This window comes from Panicum virgatum, chromosome 1K (genome assembly GCF_016808335.1).
Source record: "Panicum virgatum strain AP13 chromosome 1K, P.virgatum_v5, whole genome shotgun sequence".
In the NCBI taxonomy this organism is placed as follows: Eukaryota; Viridiplantae; Streptophyta; class Magnoliopsida; order Poales; family Poaceae; genus Panicum; species Panicum virgatum.
The window spans coordinates 45,004,202-45,023,055 of NC_053136.1; the positions used below are offsets into that span (position 1 = coordinate 45,004,202).

Sequence of the window (18,854 nt, forward strand, 5' to 3'; positions counted from 1 at the left end):
TTTTTGCATCTTTGATCAAAAATTTAGAGTAGTAAATGAAGTCTAATTACAAAATCACCTTCACGACCCCATGCAAATCGCGAGACGAATCTAATGAGGTCTTTGACCGCGTGATTAGAGGATGATTACTGTAGCATTACTGTAGCAAATCATCACCTAATTACTGTCATTAGATTCGTCTCAAAAAGTTACACTCATCCCTAAAACGATTTTGCAAATAGATCTCATTTAGTACTCCATGCATAAGAGATTCTTTTTTCGGGAAACGTGCACGAAAAATTCCCTGTAGGACCGTGTTTGGTTGAGGCTGTAAAAATTTTCGCGAAAATTTTTTGGCCCTTTGACCACTAATTTAGAGTATCAAATGAAGTTTAATTGCAAAACCACCTCCACAATCCCCCGTGTAAATCGCGAGACGAATCTAATGAAGCCTTTGACCGTGTGATTAGAGGATGGTTACTGTAGCAAATTATCAATTAATTACCATCATTAGATTCATCTCAAAAAGTTACATCCGTCCCTGAAAAAGTTTTGCAAATATACTACATTTAGTAATCCATGCGGAAGTTTGTCTTTTTATGTAAAATTGATTTGATGGTTTACCAAACACAGCCACTACTGGGCCTGTTTTTTTTTTGAAACGGAATTTTCATTCCAATTAACTCAAAGACTCAGCGCGATCGCTGGCCACCAGTACCTCAAAGCCATCAGGCATGCTCTCCCAACATAGGGGGGCATCATGAGGACAGATACAACCACGCGCCGCCACAGCGTGCGCCAATCTATTACAGGATCTAGGAGCGAACAAAACTTTGAAATCAGGGAAAGAAGACCTGATCAAACATTTCAGCTCATACACAATACCACATGTCTCCGCCAAAGCAAAGGTGTTTGTCTCCAGTGCTAACTTCACCAGCTGAGAGTCTGTTTCTAGTATCACGCGCTGCACCCCCCAGGTTTGCTGCAGCTTCTAATCCACGCACGCAAGCGAGTAGCTCAGCATGGAGGGGATTTAACAGGTGCTGGCAACTTCCTGCTCCTGCTAGAATGATCTCCGCATTTTCATCCCGAATGACAAAGCCCCACCCACCGCACCCAGTTGATGGAAAGAAAGACCCATCAGTGTTTAACTTCAGAACTCCACTCGGCGGCCGACGCCAGTGTTTACTCAATTGTGTACTTTGTATTTTCGGGGCTTCCGCAAGCATTTCAGAAGCTTGCTTTTGAACAATGTAAGCCAGCACCATCGCCTCCCGACGTCTGTCGCCTTCTCTGATTTTATTTCTTTCGTGCCACCACAGCCACAGGAGCATAGCGATCAGCACCTGCTTCTCTTCGTCCAGTGACAGAATGTATCTCATCACTTCTTTTGCATTGCTTTTTCCAGCCAAGCACATTCGGTGGTTCTCGATATTCAGTTCCTGCCAGACATTCACCACATACTTGCACTTAAAAAACAGGTGGCAAACATCCTCATCGAGCCTGTTGCAGACCACGCATCTCGTATCCAAATCCATCCCTCTCCTGCGCAGCTCCACTCGAACAGCTAAGCTGTTTTGGGTCAGGCGCCATAAAAAATGTTTCACCTTGCCTGGGCACTTCAGCTTCCACAAAGCTTTCCAATGTTCGCCCTCCATCACCTGGCTCCCTGAAGATGAAGCCCCACCCCTTCTACTCAAACGTTGGTCATGTTCCCTCTGTACCTTGTATGCCGACCGTACTGTGAACAACCCTTTAGGATCATAATGCCATGCGACAACATCATCAAGCTCAGGATGGGTTGGCAAGGATAAGATCAAACGCACATCCTCCTCAAAAAAAGTTTGTCGCACTAGAGGCTCATCCCACCCCTCTGTGACTGGATCAAATAGCTCATCCACCGTGTTCAACAGGCAACCTCTTCTTGGTGTAATAGGCCGGCGTGTCCACTCCCTCGGTAACCAGGGATCCTCCCATATCTTCACACTACTTCCGTTCCCAACTCGCCAAATCATGCCATTTTTTAGAACTTTCACGCCTTGTAAAATACTTCGCCAGGTATATGACATTCCTCCTCGAGAACGTCTCCGGTGCTCCCGCACCCATAGGTACTCCCATGCTCCCACAAAAAAATGCAAAGGAAAAGTGCACGGTAAATTCAACCAAAAATATATGTGGATAGATGATTCCATTCTCTACATTGTTGCAAAATTTCAGATCCAATGAATATTTGTGCACGGAGCAAGGAATAAGACAAAATCAGCATGTAAACGGGTCCGTTTTTACTGTTTATCGTGCCCACAACATGCTGATTTTGTCTTTTTTGTTACTCTTTACACAAAAGTTCGTTGGACTTGGAATTTTTCAACAATGTAGAACCTGTAATCATGTATCCACACATATTTTTTGTTGAATTTACCAAGAACTTTTTCTTTGTATTTTTTTAATGGGAGCATGGGAGCACCTCATGGGCTGGGAGCACTGGAGACATCCCCATTCCTCCTCTACTCGATGCCTTTAGTACATCACCGTGGGGGAAATACTTTGCCCGTAAAACTTGTGCACAAAGGGATGTTGGATCGTGCACTAGTCTCCACGCCTGCTTGGCCAGCATAGCCAAATTGAAAGTGTGGATATCCCTGAATCCCAATCCCCCCTGAGATTTTGGCAATGTTAGCTTTTCCCAACTCACCCAGTGCATCTTATTCTCCCGGTCTTGACTACTCCACCAAAACTTCCCAATCAGCTTACTGATTTGATCACAAATATCTTTTGTTATATCAAAGCACCCCATAGCAAAGGTTGGGATGGCCTGTGCAACTGCTTTTATCAACACTTCTTTGCCTGTTAGTGGTTCTTAAATTTTGACGTGGCAAGATTACCGAGCATTTCCCAGGACAGGAGGAGGCTCTCTCGGGCTTAGTGATTAGCGGCCATTTCCCAGGGTCTCCTGTGCTGGGCCGAAAAGTTGTCTACAGTAGACGTCTGAAATTATATGGACCCGGCCCAGAATGCTTGCAAGTGTCTAGGTCTAGCCGTGTGAAAAAACTGGACCGGACGTTCAGGGGCGGCAAGGTTCATGTGCAGACCGGCACGCTAACGAAGGAAGAGTTCAGCATTCCCAAGTTCAGATGTGACTGCGAGCAGCTGAAATGAAACGATGGGTCACAGGGCGCAAGATATTCCTTACATCATTGCACGTAATTGCACCAGTTCTTGCAGAATCCCCAGGTTATCTTAAACTACTACAAATCAACTGCAAGTCTGCAGACTCTCTTGAATTTCGCGCAGTAGTTCAGGCCCTGTTTTGGTTTAGCTCTAGTACTACTAGCACACAATTCCCGAAAAAAAAATCTTCAATGCATGGAGTACTAAACGAAGTTTATTTGCAAAACCTTTTCACGGATGGGTGTAACTTTTCACGACGAATCTAATGATAGTAATTAATCGATGATTGGCTACAGTGATGCTACAGTAACCATCCTCGAATCGTGCGGTCAAAGGCCTCATTAGGTTCGTCTCGCGAAGTAGTACAGCGCTGTGGAGTTAGTTTTGTAAATTACCTTTATTTAGTACCCCTAATTATTGGTCAAAATTTTTGTGCTACTTGTGCTATTTTCATCCAAACAGGGCCTCAACTGCAGGTGTGTTTAGATCTTGAAAAGGTGGGAGAAAAAGTCATGTTGCACACTATAACACACTGTAGCACTTTTCGTTTGTTTGTGGTAAATATTATTTTACCATGATCTAACTAGGCTCAAAAGATTCGTCTCGCAACATACATCAAAACTATGCACTAACTAGGCTCAAAAAATTCGTCTCGCAACGTACATCAAAACTATGCAATTAGTTTTTTTATTTACCTACATTTAATGTTTCGATGTGATTTTGATGTGATGGAAAGTTTGGTTTTTGTGGGGGGTTTTGGGATCTAAACGGGCCTGCAACTTCTCTTCGCAAATGCGACACAATAACAGAACTGTTGACACCGGAGTCTCAGGCTGTGTTTAGATCTGCGAAAATCTGGTAGAAAAGATCACAGCGGACACTGTAGTGTACTGTAGCACTTTTCGTTTGTTTGTGGTAAATATTGTCCTATTATAGGCTAACTAGGCTCAAAAAATTCGTCTCGCAACGTACATCAAAACTATGCAATTAATTTTTTTATTTATCTGCATTTATTACTCCATGCATGAATCATTTGATAGTCCTCCTCCGAAGTTTCGCCGGCTTCTAGCGAAATCGCTGGTGATGTGGCGGTAAGAGACAATAAACAAATAGAAAAATGTGCTGCCATGTTCTTTGGTTTCTGTGCTTGCTCAAACAAACCTCGGTAGACGGATCACCAGCTAGCGACGACATAGTCTCTAGCGAGAGAAAATTTGCACGTTCTGTCTCCGCCACATCATGACAAGTCAGCGATATCATCTGCCTTTGGACAAGGCCTAAGCCGCTGGAACTTCAATCCGCCACAACAGGAAACAGCTGAACAACACAACCACATATTCGCATCGCATGGGGAAAAAATTCCAATCATTAACACTTTTGAGCGAGGTACATGATTTTGCTTTACACTTCTTCAGACGCTAGTTTCAGACTCGACGCTCACGAGACAAAACACAATAGAGGACAAGACATTTTAGCTGCTACCCAATTCTGGATTGTGGATTGGATGCATGTATAACAAACAGATCTCTGGACTCTGGGATTAGATGGGCCGGTTCTTAAGCCATCATGCCACTGGTTGCCGTCCTGATTATATGAAACAACGCTGCAAAGGCAAAAGAGGTTGAATGTGTTAGTTCATGTTCAATGGTAAACAAACTGTAGGCATCATATGGGTAAGCACAGAAATGGCACTAAAAAAATGGTTCGTTTTGGCTTTTGAAAAAAACAATGCTGAAGAAAACCACCTTTTAGGCTACGAGAGTTTGATGCATTTTATAGTGAGTTTTCAAAACTAGATTTCAACCATTATTTTTTTCTTATAGTATATTGTTATTGCGGATGTTGCGGTGGTTTTACGGGCACACAAGGAGGGATAGAGTCCGGAACGAAGTTATTCGGGATAGGGTCGGAGTGGCACCAATTGAGAAGAAACTTACCCAGCATCGGCTGAGATGGTTTGGACATGTCCAACGAAGGCCTCCTGAGGCGCCGGTGCGTAATGGGGTTCTTGAGCGGGTCGATAATGTAAAGAGGGATAGAGGTAGACCTAAACTGACGTGGGATGAGTCGGTTAAGAGAGACCTTAAGGATTGGAATATCCCTAAAGAGATAGCTTTGGATAGAAGCGCTTGGAGACTAGCTATCAATGTGCCTGAACCTTGAACTTATTTCTTTCGGGTTTCATCTCTAGCCTACCCCAACTTGCTTGGAAAAAAAGGCTATGTTGTTGTTGTTGTATATTGTTATTTGTTGTAAATTAATATATCTTAAGACCCCGTCCGATAGAGCTCCCGCTAGATCTGATTTACTATGACAAATGATTCTCTGATAAAAGTGATTCTTAATGATTCTAAAAAGTTATATACATTTTTTATTAATGGTTGTTTAACATTTGTTTTAGTCTTTTAGATAAACTTCTTTGTATCCATGCTTGTTTAACGAGTCAGTCTAGAACCACTTCTTTGTGAAAGATTGTTTGACGGAGCCCCTTCTATCCATGCTTGTTTAACATTGGTTTCAGATAAACTTCAGCTTCAGTTAGTATTATTTAAGTTCAACACTGAAACTGTATGATCATCACTTCCTACATATGCTGTATATGCGCACATCATGCATGTATATATTAAGTTATTTTTTCTATGTTAACAATAGTCGATGTGAATAATTTAGAAGCACACCTATAAGAACAGCTTGAATACCTTTTTTTTAGAGGTAGATAATAATTTAAATGCATATTTTGGGTTACTGAAGGTTATCTTTAATATTGGCAAATGTGGGGTGCTTGAGATGCAAATTTTGGGGTTACTTTTAGTCTATTTTCATAACGAAAAATGTATGTAACTTTTTAGAAAACATACTAGATCTGATGGTTACAATTGTCAATTCTGAATTTCTGACCAGAGTCAATCTAAAATGATAGCGGGATGTTTTTGTTCTTAATGTGAATTTTTAGGATTTATCTCATTTTCTAGTGTGTCTCAGACAATTAGCGTGAAGGTCAGGCCTCAGATGTGAAAATTAAAAGTCTTCTGTAATTATTTATTTAATCGCGCCCGCCAGGATTCGAACTCGAGACCTCTAGTTCTAATACTATATTGAGTTGCATGCACGAACCAATACAACTCAAAAGCTTAAGCTCAACATTAATAAGTCTATAATTCGTGATTCTAAGATTTGATCATTTCAGATAAAGCATGTATTATATTGATGGACGATAGGGAGCAGCGTTTTGCAGCAGTAGACATGCGCAAGGTCAACATATAAGATAAATATCAAACTTGGAATTCGGTGATTAAACTAGGGTACATTAGGCTTCACAACTAGCATTGCACAGACACATGAAAGACTCGACAATGCCACGAGATAAAACACCAAATAAGTTCTAGTTTACAGCTGTAGCAGGACTACGGCAGAGACGGTAAAAAGGCAAAATGGCATACAGTCTCATACAGAATGCAACACTTTTGCGTCCAGGAAAACAATGACATGAAAACGGATGACCGTCACCAACACAGAAAGAATAGCATGCAAGGGCAGGAGCTGATGCGCTCCTGGAGGGTGCGGCTGTCGGGCTGTTTCAGAGGGCTCGCGCCTTGACGATGTCCATGCTCATTTCGCTGGGGTCAGTTGCTTGTAGCTCCACCTGGATGCCATCCAGCTCCCTCTTGAACCGGTCCTTTGAGCTCGCGTACAGCATCTTGCTCCTCACCCTAGATGTATCTGGGGCCCTGCAGAGAGTTTGATGCGGAAGCACACCGGTTCAGCCTTCATGCTTTTTTTAGCAGAGATCAATCTCATTTCTGCGCATTAATTTGGCACAGGGAGAAAGATACATATTACCAACAAAACTAACACATCTAGATGTTTTGCATATCATGCTTAAGAATCTAATGAAGTCAATGCATTCGATCAAAGATTTATGTCTATTTTGAAAATATAAAAAATTTCTATGAAACAGTTTGTGCCTGTAAGTATTTGTTCTGAACCCATGCTGCTAAATTGCATGGCTCCACCAAATTCAGCAGAGAGCCAGAGAAGAAAAGGTCATTTCAGCATCTGCTTGGATGTGCATCTGTAGACGCAGTAATACAAAGTTGCATCAGATATTTGATACGAGTTCCTCGAGATGCTAATTTCATTTTCTTAAGACGCAGAGTTGCAAACACAGTCAATACGTCTCTTTTAATTTTCTATCAATTTATTACGCTGCAATCACTTAGCTGGCGAAGGATCAACGACAGTTAAAAATAGTGTATAGACATTTTAAAATAGTGTTTAGACATGATAGCTTAACTGTACATACACATATTCACATTAACATGGACATTGGACAATTTTAGTAGCCACAGAAATTGTAGCCACGTTTGTTTTAAGAAAACGAGCCGGTGTGCGTCATTTTGCGGAACACAGATTTCTGCTTCTGTTTTTCCCCCGTGTAATAAGTTGTTAGTCTATCCATCCCCCAGATCCAATAATAGTTCATCAGAAAACATATGAATTGACGCCCTTTTTCATACTGTAATGTCTTAGATGCTAAATGCAATAATTTGTTAAAGATCAAGTTGCGAAGGTCGAAAACAATTGGCTGTGAGAAATGTCGTAATATTACCGATGACTAATCTGCAACAACTGAACATGTTTAGATGAACCTCTTGGAAAAAAATACATGTAAACTCAGAATTAAGGGCAGCAACCAACCAATCATCACTGACCACACCATACCAAAGGTTGACAGAATTGAATTATATATGCAATGGAAACAGAACGTTCTGCAATAAAGGACAAAATCGAACAAAAAAATGTGGGATGGAGGGTTACCAAGAGATGAAGAAGATCTTGCTCTTCTGGCAGTTCTCATCCGTGACAAAGTCAAAATCAAACACTGCATAGCGGCACTCGTCGGCGGGCAAGCAGGCGGTGAAGTCCTCATAGCTCTCACCTGGTTGTCCCAGCCTATCAACCACCACCTGCTGCACCTTCTCATTGATCTTGAACACGATGAAACGGAAGCTCCTCTTCGCCTTAAGTTCCAGGAACTTGAGTTTGCATTCATCACACACGGCCATTCCCGACGCCGAGTTCGACTTACAAGAAGGAAGGTCCATAACAGTACCCACCACATCAGAGAACATCCAATGAACAGCATTGGGAGAAACAAACAGATCGGACGTACTCACCATGGCTGATGCTTTCGATCTCTTCCTTCCTTTCTTCCTCTGGTTGAGAAACAAACGGCAGCGCGCAGAGGAGGAGAGAAAGGGATGTGGGCAACAGCAAAGAGGGGCGAGATTTCAAGGCCTGAAAGAGGGGGAGGAGGAGGCCAGATATAGGGGAGGGAGGGGATGGGCAGCCGGGATGGAGGCTTGCATGATGCCACCACGTCCGGGGAGGGGCCTTTGACCAAGCACGTCCCCTCCTTCGTGTGTGAGAACCAGAATCGTTGTGCCCAACCAACATGCGCGCCACCACCCGTCCCTATAATTGACATCCCCCTCTCTCGGCAGAATCGTTTGTAGCAACAATCCGACATGCCGTGCATTCGGCCTGTTTCTTTTGCACAGTGTACTACGTCTTCTATAACTTGCATTAGTTTAACAGCTTTTCAAGACAAACTGGCAACTGCTTCTCCTGTATTACGAGATAAAGACTACTACTACTTGTTAGCTGTAGCCTGTAGAGCAAGGCATAATACAATCTTTGTTGAACTCAAATTTTTAATACCATTTTTTTTCTACTGACGCATACATCAAAGAATCATACCGCTCTATCTGTCACAAGTATAAGACTTACTGTTCTATCACGGTGACTTTGCATCAACCACACTAGATCCTGGATCTTTGCGAAGACCCCTTTCCTCAATCATTCTCCGTAGGTTCTGAACATCACCCCATCTGTCAGCTGCGGCATATACCTTCCCAAGGAGCACATAGTTCCCAGTGTTCCCTGGTTCAAGCTCAAACAAATGCTTTGCTGCAATCTCCCCAAATTCAACATTCTCGTGCAGAACACAGGCACCCAGCAGCGCACCCCAAACTGAGGTAGTCGGTTCAAATGGCATGTCTTCAATGAGGCAGTACGCCTCCTCAATCCTTCCAGCACGACCAAGCATGTCAACCAGGCACGAGTAGTGCTCGGCATTAGGCATCAGGCCATGGATGTTCTGCATAGCATCAAACAGACGAAGCCCTTCATCTATCATACCGGCATGGCTACAAGAGTACAGCAATGAGGCCATGGTGATGTAGTTTGGCTTCACCCCCAACTCTACCATCTTATCATATAGCAGGATGGCAGTTTGAGCATGTCCGTGCATTCCGCATCCAGCAATGACAGTAGTCCAGGCAACAATGTCCTTTTCAGGTAAACACTTGAAGAGCTCCCATGTCACGTCCAAATTACCCACCTTGGCATACACATCAATCAAACTGGTGGCAATCTCTGCACTCCCAAGAAATCCCTGAGTCAGTAAGAAACAGTGGATGTTCTTCGCTTGTGCCGGGTTTGCGGATTCTGCATAGGCTGGGAGGACGCTTGTCATTGTTACAGAATCTGGGCGCACTGATTCTTCAATCATTCGCTTAAACAGCTCAATAGCTTTCTTTTCCTTTTTTCTGTAAGTGTAACCAGAGATTGCTGCATTCCAAGTTTCTGTCCGTCGTGATCCTTTCTCCACAATAATCTCTATCATCTTCATATGGCCACATTTTGCATAACTGTCAACAAGTGCAGTCTCAGCAACAATGTCTGATTGAAACCCAAGTCTAATGCACAATGCATGTGTGCACTTTGCATGCTTTCCAGATAGCAAACTGGCACAAGCTGAGAGTAGATGTGCCATGGTCACAGCATTGGGCTGTGCTTCACTGTCCATCAGCATCTCACAACCAACAGTCAAGGCCTCGCCTGCACGGTCATTCAGCACATATGCACCGATCATCGCCGTCCAAGAAACAACATCCTTATCATATTTGTCCTCGTCAAACACCCTTCTTGCATCTTCCAAGCTTCCACACTTCCCGTACATGTCGATCAAAGCATTCTTCACCGCAACATAGTTCCCCAAGCCTCTCCCCTCCGCCAACCGGTGCACAGCTCTCCCTGTTCGCAAGTCCTTGGCTTGCGCACAAGCAGGCAGCACTGACACAACCGTGGCGCGGTCAAGGCCACCGCCACCGCCAACCATCTTCGCGAACACCTCCAAAGCCCTCTCCGCGCGGCCGTTCTTGACAAACCCGGCAATGACTGCATTCCACGACACGACTGTCCGGCTCCGCATCGCGCCGAACACCGCCTCCGCCGCGTCCACTTCTCTGCATCTCGAGTACATGGAAACGAGCGCGTTCTGCACGTACGCGTCGCCGCCGAAGCCCGCGGCGAGGGCGCGGCAGTGCACGGCGCGACCATGGCGGCGGAGGCGGAGGCCGCCGCAGGCCTTGGCGGCGAAGGGGAAGGTGAGGTGGTCGAAGGCGCGCATCCGGGAGTAGAGAGCGAGGGCCTCTCGGTGTAAGCCGAGGTCGGTGTAGGAGCGGAGGAGGGTGTTGGAGAAGGAAACGGGGGGCGGCTGGGGCATTTGAGCGAGCAGGTTGTGGGCATCGGAGGGGCGGCCGCAGGCGCAGTAAGAAATTAAGAGGAGACGAATGCTGTCGTGGTCGAGGTGACCGGACGTGAGGAGGACCGCGTGGACCTGGGCCGCGATGGCGGGAGGGAGCGCGGTAGAGGAGTTCTTGGAGCGGAGGAGGACTAGGCATTGCCGGACGAGAGGGCTGGTTGCCATTCAGAATTTCAGGGACACAGGATGCTTCGATCTGACGGGTCCGTATTTCGTCGGTGGAGTAATTTTGAGGCGAAATTGGAGGCGAACTGCAAATATTGGAAGGTCCAGATAGACTGGCTTGTCAATGGAGACTAGCCAAACGCCTCTTCGGTGCACGTGAGGCAGTCAGCCCAAAATTAAAACGTCTGCCCTGCAAACTTACAAGTGTGTTGATAACTGATACAACTACAAGTATACAACCATTAGATTACAAGAGGCAGGTGAACAACAGAACAAGACTAAAATTTTCTCGTTACGGACTATCCCCGATCAAAGCAGGCAATCGACCTTGCAGGGCAGTCGGCGGAAGAAGTTGGTCGGCACGTCGGGCAGCCTCTGCCGGAGCGCCGGGTGGCGCATCACGTAGAACCCCGTCAGCAGCGCCACCGCCTGGAACGGCGCCAGGAAGGTGGTCACCGCAAGGAACAGGCACCACAGGAGGTACATGGCCGTGGCGCGGGGGTCCCGCCACGTCATCGCGCACCGGGCCCGCTCGGCGTGCGCCGCGACGTCGCCGACCATCTCCTGGATCCGCGCCCCGAGGCTCCGCAGCCGGTCGTGCCGCATGCGCACCACCTCGTGCGGCCGCGCCGTCGGGAACTCGTCGAACTCCTCGTCCAGCTCGTCCGGGTGCGCCAGCTCGGCGTGCGACACCTTGGTGTCCACGTGCCACGGGTGCCTCGGCCGGCACCGGTAGTTCCACAGGCCCAGCAGGAACTTGTACCCGAAGAAGGTGGGCAGGATGAGGTTGGGGCAGCACACGAGCATGGCGTAGATGATGTGCACCGCGACGGTGGTCGCCGGGTTCTTCCAGTGGCAGACGTCGACGAACCACCGGAGCGCCGCGAACAGGGGCGCCAGCGCCGCCATGAGGCGGAAGAAGTGGGCCTTGCTGCGCCGCATGCTCCACCGGTGCGAGTGCGCCTCGCAGAGGTGCTCGACGCACTCCCCGCGCAGCGGCGGGTCCATGCGGCCCAGCCGGTGCGCGATGAGCGCGACGGCCTCGCGCCGCAGCGTCTCCTGGTGCACGATGGACAGCGGGTGGTGGTAGTGCATCGGCGGCAGGTGCGGCTGCGCGTACGTCTGAAGCAGGCCCAGCGTCGACGTGCTGGAGAACCGCACGGCGAGCTGGAGCTCGCCCATCTTCTTGATGCCAGCGCCGTGGAGGGAGATGAGAGGGTACGCGTGCGTGTAGATGCGCCCGGTCTCGAGCGTGGAGAGCCGGATGCGCACCTTGCCGAGGAGCACGTCCTTGACGGGGTCGCCGGTCACGAGGCCGCCCTGGTCGCCGACCTGGCAGTTGTGGAAGACGGCGACGGTGAGCACGGTGCAGTGGTCGTGCACGTCCCAGTAGCACTGCTGGTGGAACCGCGGCGCGAGGCTGTCGATGACGGTCTGCGTGCGGAACCACTTGACTGTTAGAAGCGACGGCGAACAAAACGATGAAAAATAGAAAGATCAAACCGCAGAAAGACACGAAGATTTAACGTGGAAAACCCCTCCAATGCGAAGGGTAAAAAACCACAGGCGCCAGCCAGTAAGAACTTCACTATATCGGGTGTTTGTGTACAACGCCTAGCGGCGGCTTACAAGAGGAATAATAGGATTGATGTTTTTCCGGTGAAGCCTATGGATTAGATATATAGGAGAGTCACGTGGTCTTCTCAACTTCTACTAGAATGTGGGATTAAAAGTTTGCACCACATGGGCCTTAATGGGCCAAGCCCAAATTCCAACAATCTCCCATCAGAATTTGGATCACAATATAACATACTCCACCTTGAGACAAATTCCTTCTTGTAGCATATCAAAATCATCACCTGAACACAACAAAGAACAGAACTTCTGGCGCCAAATAGCTTCTTGGGCTAAACTGTCAAACCAACTAAGCTTGAGCAAAGCTCAAACTTAGCTACAGGAACTGGTTTAGTCATCATATCAGCTGGATTATCATGAGTACTGATCTTGCATACCTTCAATTTACCTTGTGAAATAACATCACGAACATAATGGTACTTGACATCAATATGCTTTGTCCTTTCATGAAACATCTTATCTTTAGTGAGGCAAATAGCACTTTGACTGTCACAGAATAGATCAATGCAAGAACCAACTCCACACAGCTCAGTAAACAAACCTTTCAGCCAAACTGCCTCCTTGCACGCTTCAGCAATAGCCATATATTCTGCTTCTGTGGTAGACATAGCAACAACAGGCTGCAAAGTAGCCTTCCAACTCACAGCACAACTGCTAACAGTGAACACATAACCTGTGAGTGACCTGCGCCTATCCAAATCAGCAGCATAATCTGAATCCACATAACCAATGAGTCCCTGATCAGTTCTCCCAAACTTCAAACAAGAATCTGTTGTTCCTCTGAGGTACCTGAAAATCCACTGAACTGCCTTCCAGTGTTCTTTACCAGGATTAGACATGTATCTGCTAACCAAACTCATAACATATGATAAATCTGGGCGAGAGCAAACCATGGCATACATCAAAGAACCAACAGCACTAGAATATGGGACTTTTGACATGTATTCAACATCCTCCTCAGAACTAGGGCACTGAGCAGCTGACAATTTAAAGTGAGGTGCAATAGGAGTACTAACTGGCTTTGAATCATGCATATTGAAACGCTGAAGAACCTTGTTAATGTAATTATGCTGACTAAGAAATAATAAACCAGATTTTCTGTCTCTAGTAATTTCCATACCTAGAATTTTCTTAGCAACACCAAGATCCTTCGTATCAAATTCACTACTCAACAATTTCTTTACTGTAGTGATTTCTTTTCTACTCTTGGCAGCAATAAGCATGTCATCAACATATAACAGCAAGTATATAGGTGATTCCTCAACAATCTTAATTTAAACACAGCTATCATATTCAGATCTTTTAAAACCATGTAACAACATAAATGAATCAAACCTCTTATACCACTGACGAGGAGACTGTTTCAAACCATACAAGGATTTCTTTAATTTGCAAACATAATTCTCTTTGCTTGGCACTATGAATCCTTCTGGCTGATCCATGTAAATTTCCTCCTCAAGCTCTCCATGTAAAAATGCAGTCTTCACATCTAACTGCTCAAGCTCAAGATCATGCATAGCAACAATACTAAAGAAAGTCCGAATTGAGCTATGCTTCACAACTGGAGAGAACACATCATTATAGTCAACACCAGGAATCTGACTGAAACCTTTTGCAACTAACCTTGCCTTAAATCTTGGAGGCTCACTAGAAGACAAACCCTCCTTTCTCTTGAAGACCCATTTGCAGCGAACAGTCTTCTTTTTCTCAGGCAAGCTTACAATCTCCCATGTGCCATTCTTCTCAAGAGACTGCATCTCCTCATGCATAGCTGAGATCCACTTCTCCTTATCAACTGAATCAATGGCTTCAGAATATGTTGCTGGCTCACTAGCATCCTCCACCTGTTCAGCACAACTCAAAGCATAATAAGTCAGATTACACTCCTCAATTAAACGGTTTGGAGGTCCACAACTCCTCTTTGATCTGCGAAGAGCAATAGGTAAATCTACATCCTCCTCATGCTGCAAAACAGACTGTGAAACTGGAGGTGAGTGCTGAACAGTATCAGGAACACTATCTGAAACATCATTACCAACAACTTCATTTTCCTGGTCATCCATAAGCTCCACCTGCACACTAACTTGTGACTGCAATTTCTCAACTAAAGCATCATCTGTGGACAAACTGTCAGTAAACATCACAGATTCATTGAAAACAACACTTCTGCTCATAAAAGTCTTTCTAGTTTCAGGATTCCACAATTTATATCCTTTGACTCCCGAACCATAACCAAGAAACAGACATTTAATAGCTCTAGGCTCTAATTTTCCATTATCAACATGAGCATAAGCAGTGCAGCCAAAAACTCTCAAGTGTGAATAATCTGCAGGTGTACCAGACCATACCTCAATAGGAGTCTTCTTGTTGAGTGGAATAGAAGGCGATCTGTTGATCAAATAACATGCTGTATTAGCAGCCTCAGCCCAAAAACGCTTGTTCATATGGGCATTGGACAGCATGCAACGAGTCTTCGAGATGATAGTCCTGTTCATACGCTCGGCCACACCATTCTGCTGAGGAGTGTATGGTATGGTGTGATGCCTAACAATGCCTTCTTTTCTGCAATAATCATCAAAAGCATCCGAACAGAACTCTCCACCATTATCAGTTCGAAGCACCTTGACCTTCTTCTCAGTTTGCCTTTCTATCATAACTTTCCATTCTATAAAAGCAGCAAAAGTATCATCTTTGCTTTTCAGAAAATAAGGCCAGACTCTTCTAGAGTAATCATCAATAATGGTAAGCATATAACGAGCACCACCATATGAAGGCTTACGTGAAGGACCCCACAAATCAGCATGAACATAATCAAGTGTACCTTTTGTGGTATAAACAGAGGTATTGAATTTGACCCTCTTATGCTTACCAAATACACAATGCTCACAGAACTTCTTGCCACTCAGAATGCAGCCATCCAACAGGTTTCTCTTCATCAATTCTGCCATACCGAGTTCACTCATGTGTCCAAGACGCATATGCCAAAGGTCAGTCTTACTAGGTTCAGCATTAGCAACATTAGCAGCAGAAACAGAACCATGCAAAGTACAACCTCTGAGAACATATAAATTTGAAGGATTGAGATCACCCAGCAAACATACAAGAGAACCTTTAGATACCTTCACAACTCCACCTGAACCGGTGTATTTGAGTCCTTCTTTATCAAGTGTGCTCAACGAGATCAGATTTCTTTTCATCCCTGGTATGTGCCTTACATTCTTCAGTATGCGAATCATGCCATCATGGGTCTTGACCTGAACAGAGCCAATGACAATAATCTCACACGGGTTATCATCTCCCATGCGCACAAAATCACCGTTCTGCAAAGACTCATAGGAACTGAACCAATCTCTATTAGTGCAGATATGAAAAGAACATGCAGAATCAAGAATCCACTCATCATGACCAGCAACACAACCAGCAAAGACAACCAAACAATCTGACTCAGAGTTTTCACCAGCAGAAGCAACACTAGCCTTACCATCAGATTTATTTTTCTTCTTCTCCTTATTCTGCAATTTCCAGCAATCCTCAATCATATGAGATTTCTTCTTGCAATACTTACAGAATTTCTTCTTGGGACCTTTGGACTGGGAGCGGCCTCTACCGTCATTGCTCTTGCCACGATCGTTGTTATCACTTGAGGATCTTTGCTCTGATCTGCCTCTGACATGCAAAGCGTCGCCCCTAGAGGACGAGCCATCTGTCTGCACCATGCCTTTCATCTTCTCCTTAGACTGGAGTGCCTCACAAACTTCCGCAAGGGTTAGTTCATCACGGCTTAATAGTATGGTGTCACGGAAACTTGCATAAGAACTTGGCAAAGAGCATAATAAAAGAAGACCTAAGTCCTCATCTTCATACTTAACCTCCATCGACCCTAGGTCAGCAACGATCTCCTTGAAGACAGATAGGTGACCCATCACCGAATCACCCTCCTGCATCTTAAGCGTGTACAGCTTCAACTTCATATGCAATTTACTGGTAAGATCCTTCGACATGCAGATCGATTCCAGTTTTAGCCACAATTCTGCAGCAGTCTTTTCCTGCAGCACTTCTTGTAGAATATCATTAGATAGATGAAGCTGAATAAGAGAAAGAGCCTTACGGTCCTTGCGCTTCTCCTCATCGGTCCACTCATCCTTCTTTTTCTTCCCGAATTTTTCCAGCGCCTCATCAAGATCATTGGTTTGCGCCAGAATAGCTCTCATCTTGACTTGCCACAGCGAGAACTTTGTCTTGTAGTCCAACATCGGTAGATCATACTTCATCGACGCCATCACGAAACCCAAACTTGAAACCACGGCTCTGGTACCACTTGTTAGAAGCGACGGCGAACAAAACGATGAAAAATAGAAAGATCAAACCGCAGAAAGACACGAAGATTTAACGTGGAAAACCCCTCCAATGCGAAGGGTAAAAAACCACGGGCGCCAGCTAGCAAGAACTTCACTATATCGGGTGTTTGTGTACAACGCCTAGCGGCGGCTTACAAGAGGAATAATAGGATTGATGTTTTTCCGGTGAAGCCTATGGATTAGATATATAGGAGAGTCACGTGGTCTTCTCAACTTCTACTAGAATGTGGGATTAAAAGTTTGCACCACATGGGCTTTAATGGGCCAAGCCCAAATTCCAACAATCTCCCATCAGAATTTGGATCACAATATAACATTGACGCCGTACTTGGCGACGCAGTAGGCGTCGCACGAGCCGCGGCCGTCGCGCGTGCGCATGGCGCTCAGGCCGAACGCGTTGTGGATGCCGAGCTCGATGAGGCCGATGGGCGGCCGGCTGTGCCACAGCTCCCTCGCCGCCGGCCGGACGTCGCTCAGGTAGTGGACCGGCTCTGACAGCACTCTGTACCCGCCTTCGAGGCAGAGCCGGACGCATATCTTGGCGGAGAACTTTTCGATCTTAGCGGCGCCTTCTGGCCGCACCAAATTGAACCTGCCGGTTCGAAATAAAGCTTCCGATTAACAAATCTCCCTCTAATTGATTATAAGCCATTTCTTGATCTGTCAACTTTTTTCAGTTGAAATTCCGACGCCAAATGCACGTACCATCTTGGGCGAATCGGGCGAGCGTCCCACCGTCGTTCGAATTCCTTGAACGGAATGTGGACGTGGCCGATGACCTCCTCCTTGTCGACCTTGACGCGGTCCTCGACGGAGAGGATGAGGTGGTCCTCGAACGGCTCGGCGGCGACGAACAGGTGGTCCTCGTTCCAGCCGTACGACGGCAGGCGGGAGACGCACGTCTTGGTTCGGCGCACCTGCCCGGCTATCCTGGTGCGCACGAACACCTTGCCGACGCGGGCCTTGTCCGCGAACGCGACGTCGCGGGCCTCGATGACGTTGACGCGCACGTACCACAGGCGCGGCACGGTGTACTGCTTGCAGCGGATGTGTGCGCGGCGAGCTTGGCGTCCACGGCGAGCGCGGCGTCCGCGTGCACGGCCAGCGGGAAGCACTCGTCGGCCTGCGTGCCGAACCACACGGCCAGCATCACCTCCCCTGCGCGCTCGCCCTTGCTGTCGAAGACGTGGTACCACTGCGGCGCGAGCGCGCTGTCGGGGGGCACGCGCAGGGGGGCGTCGCCCAGGTCGAAGCGGCGGTGCCCGACGTAGTCGTCCTTGGCGAAGCCCCTGCCCCGGACCACCACGTCCAGGAACGACGCCTGGATCCGCTCCCGCGAGAAGGCGAACACGTCGTTCCACTCGGGGCTCGCCGTCTTCTCGATGTGCCGCGTCGCGCAGGAGTGGCCCCCGAGCTTCACCTCGGCGAACGGGTCGAGATCGCCGCCGCCCCACCTGAGGTCCCGCGCCTTGACGACGCGCACGTACAGGTACTCCATCCGCTCCACGAGGTCGTACCCGCCGGCCCGGCCGCCGGCGAGGCGGGGCCTCGTCTCCTTGATCCCGAACTCATCGTACGACGGCGGCAGAGGGCCGAACGGCCCGAACCTCGGCAGGATGCCGGCCATCCCCCGCGGCAGACGCGAGCTAGATCGAGTTGGCAGAGCGACACTGCTCTCAGCACGTACGTGAGGAAGCTGCATGCTCTTATGTGCGTCCCGCACCTCGTCTGCAGTCTGGCCACCAAACGGGTAGTCGTGACGCCGAGCGTGCTGTCCGCATACGCATGGATTTTTTGGGGGGCGTTGGTGATCGGCACGGTTGGTGTGTTTGCTGAGGGACGTTGGTCATCTGCCGGGGTTAGGGATTGTGTGAGTGGGAAGATCAACTACTGTAAGATGAACAACCACATGTTTGGGTCGTAGCGTTTGGTCGTTTGGG

At 47.1% G+C, this 18,854-nt stretch overlaps 2 protein-coding genes and 1 pseudogene across 3 annotated transcripts; all 3 read right to left on the minus strand.

The window, feature by feature from the left end:
• Positions 1 to 6,419: 6,419 nt before the first annotated feature.
• LOC120711827 (actin-depolymerizing factor 1) lies at positions 6,420 to 8,617 on the minus strand. 2 transcript variants are annotated; one of them, XM_039997496.1, is made up of 3 exons: positions 8,325 to 8,617; positions 7,966 to 8,231; positions 6,421 to 6,875 (listed from the first exon to the last, which is right to left on the minus strand). In XM_039997496.1, the coding sequence occupies exons 1-3, from the start codon at positions 8,325 to 8,327 to the stop codon at positions 6,725 to 6,727; spliced, it is 420 nt and encodes a 139-aa protein (XP_039853430.1). In that variant the 5' UTR covers positions 8,328 to 8,617; the 3' UTR covers positions 6,421 to 6,724. The 2 variants fall into 2 exon arrangements, with proteins under 2 accessions (XP_039853426.1, XP_039853430.1); XM_039997492.1 differs by having other exon boundaries at positions 6,420 to 6,875; positions 7,966 to 8,617.
• Positions 8,618 to 8,757: 140 nt separating this feature from the next.
• LOC120711820 (pentatricopeptide repeat-containing protein At5g39350-like) lies at positions 8,758 to 10,958 on the minus strand. Its single transcript, XM_039997481.1, has one exon. It carries the CDS (start codon positions 10,919 to 10,921, stop codon positions 8,945 to 8,947), a length of 1,977 nt encoding a protein of 658 aa, XP_039853415.1. The 5' UTR covers positions 10,922 to 10,958; the 3' UTR covers positions 8,758 to 8,944.
• A 77-nt stretch (positions 10,959 to 11,035) lies between these two features.
• On the minus strand, positions 11,036 to 18,636 carry LOC120711816 (annotated as a pseudogene).
• Positions 18,637 to 18,854: the final 218 nt, after the last annotated feature.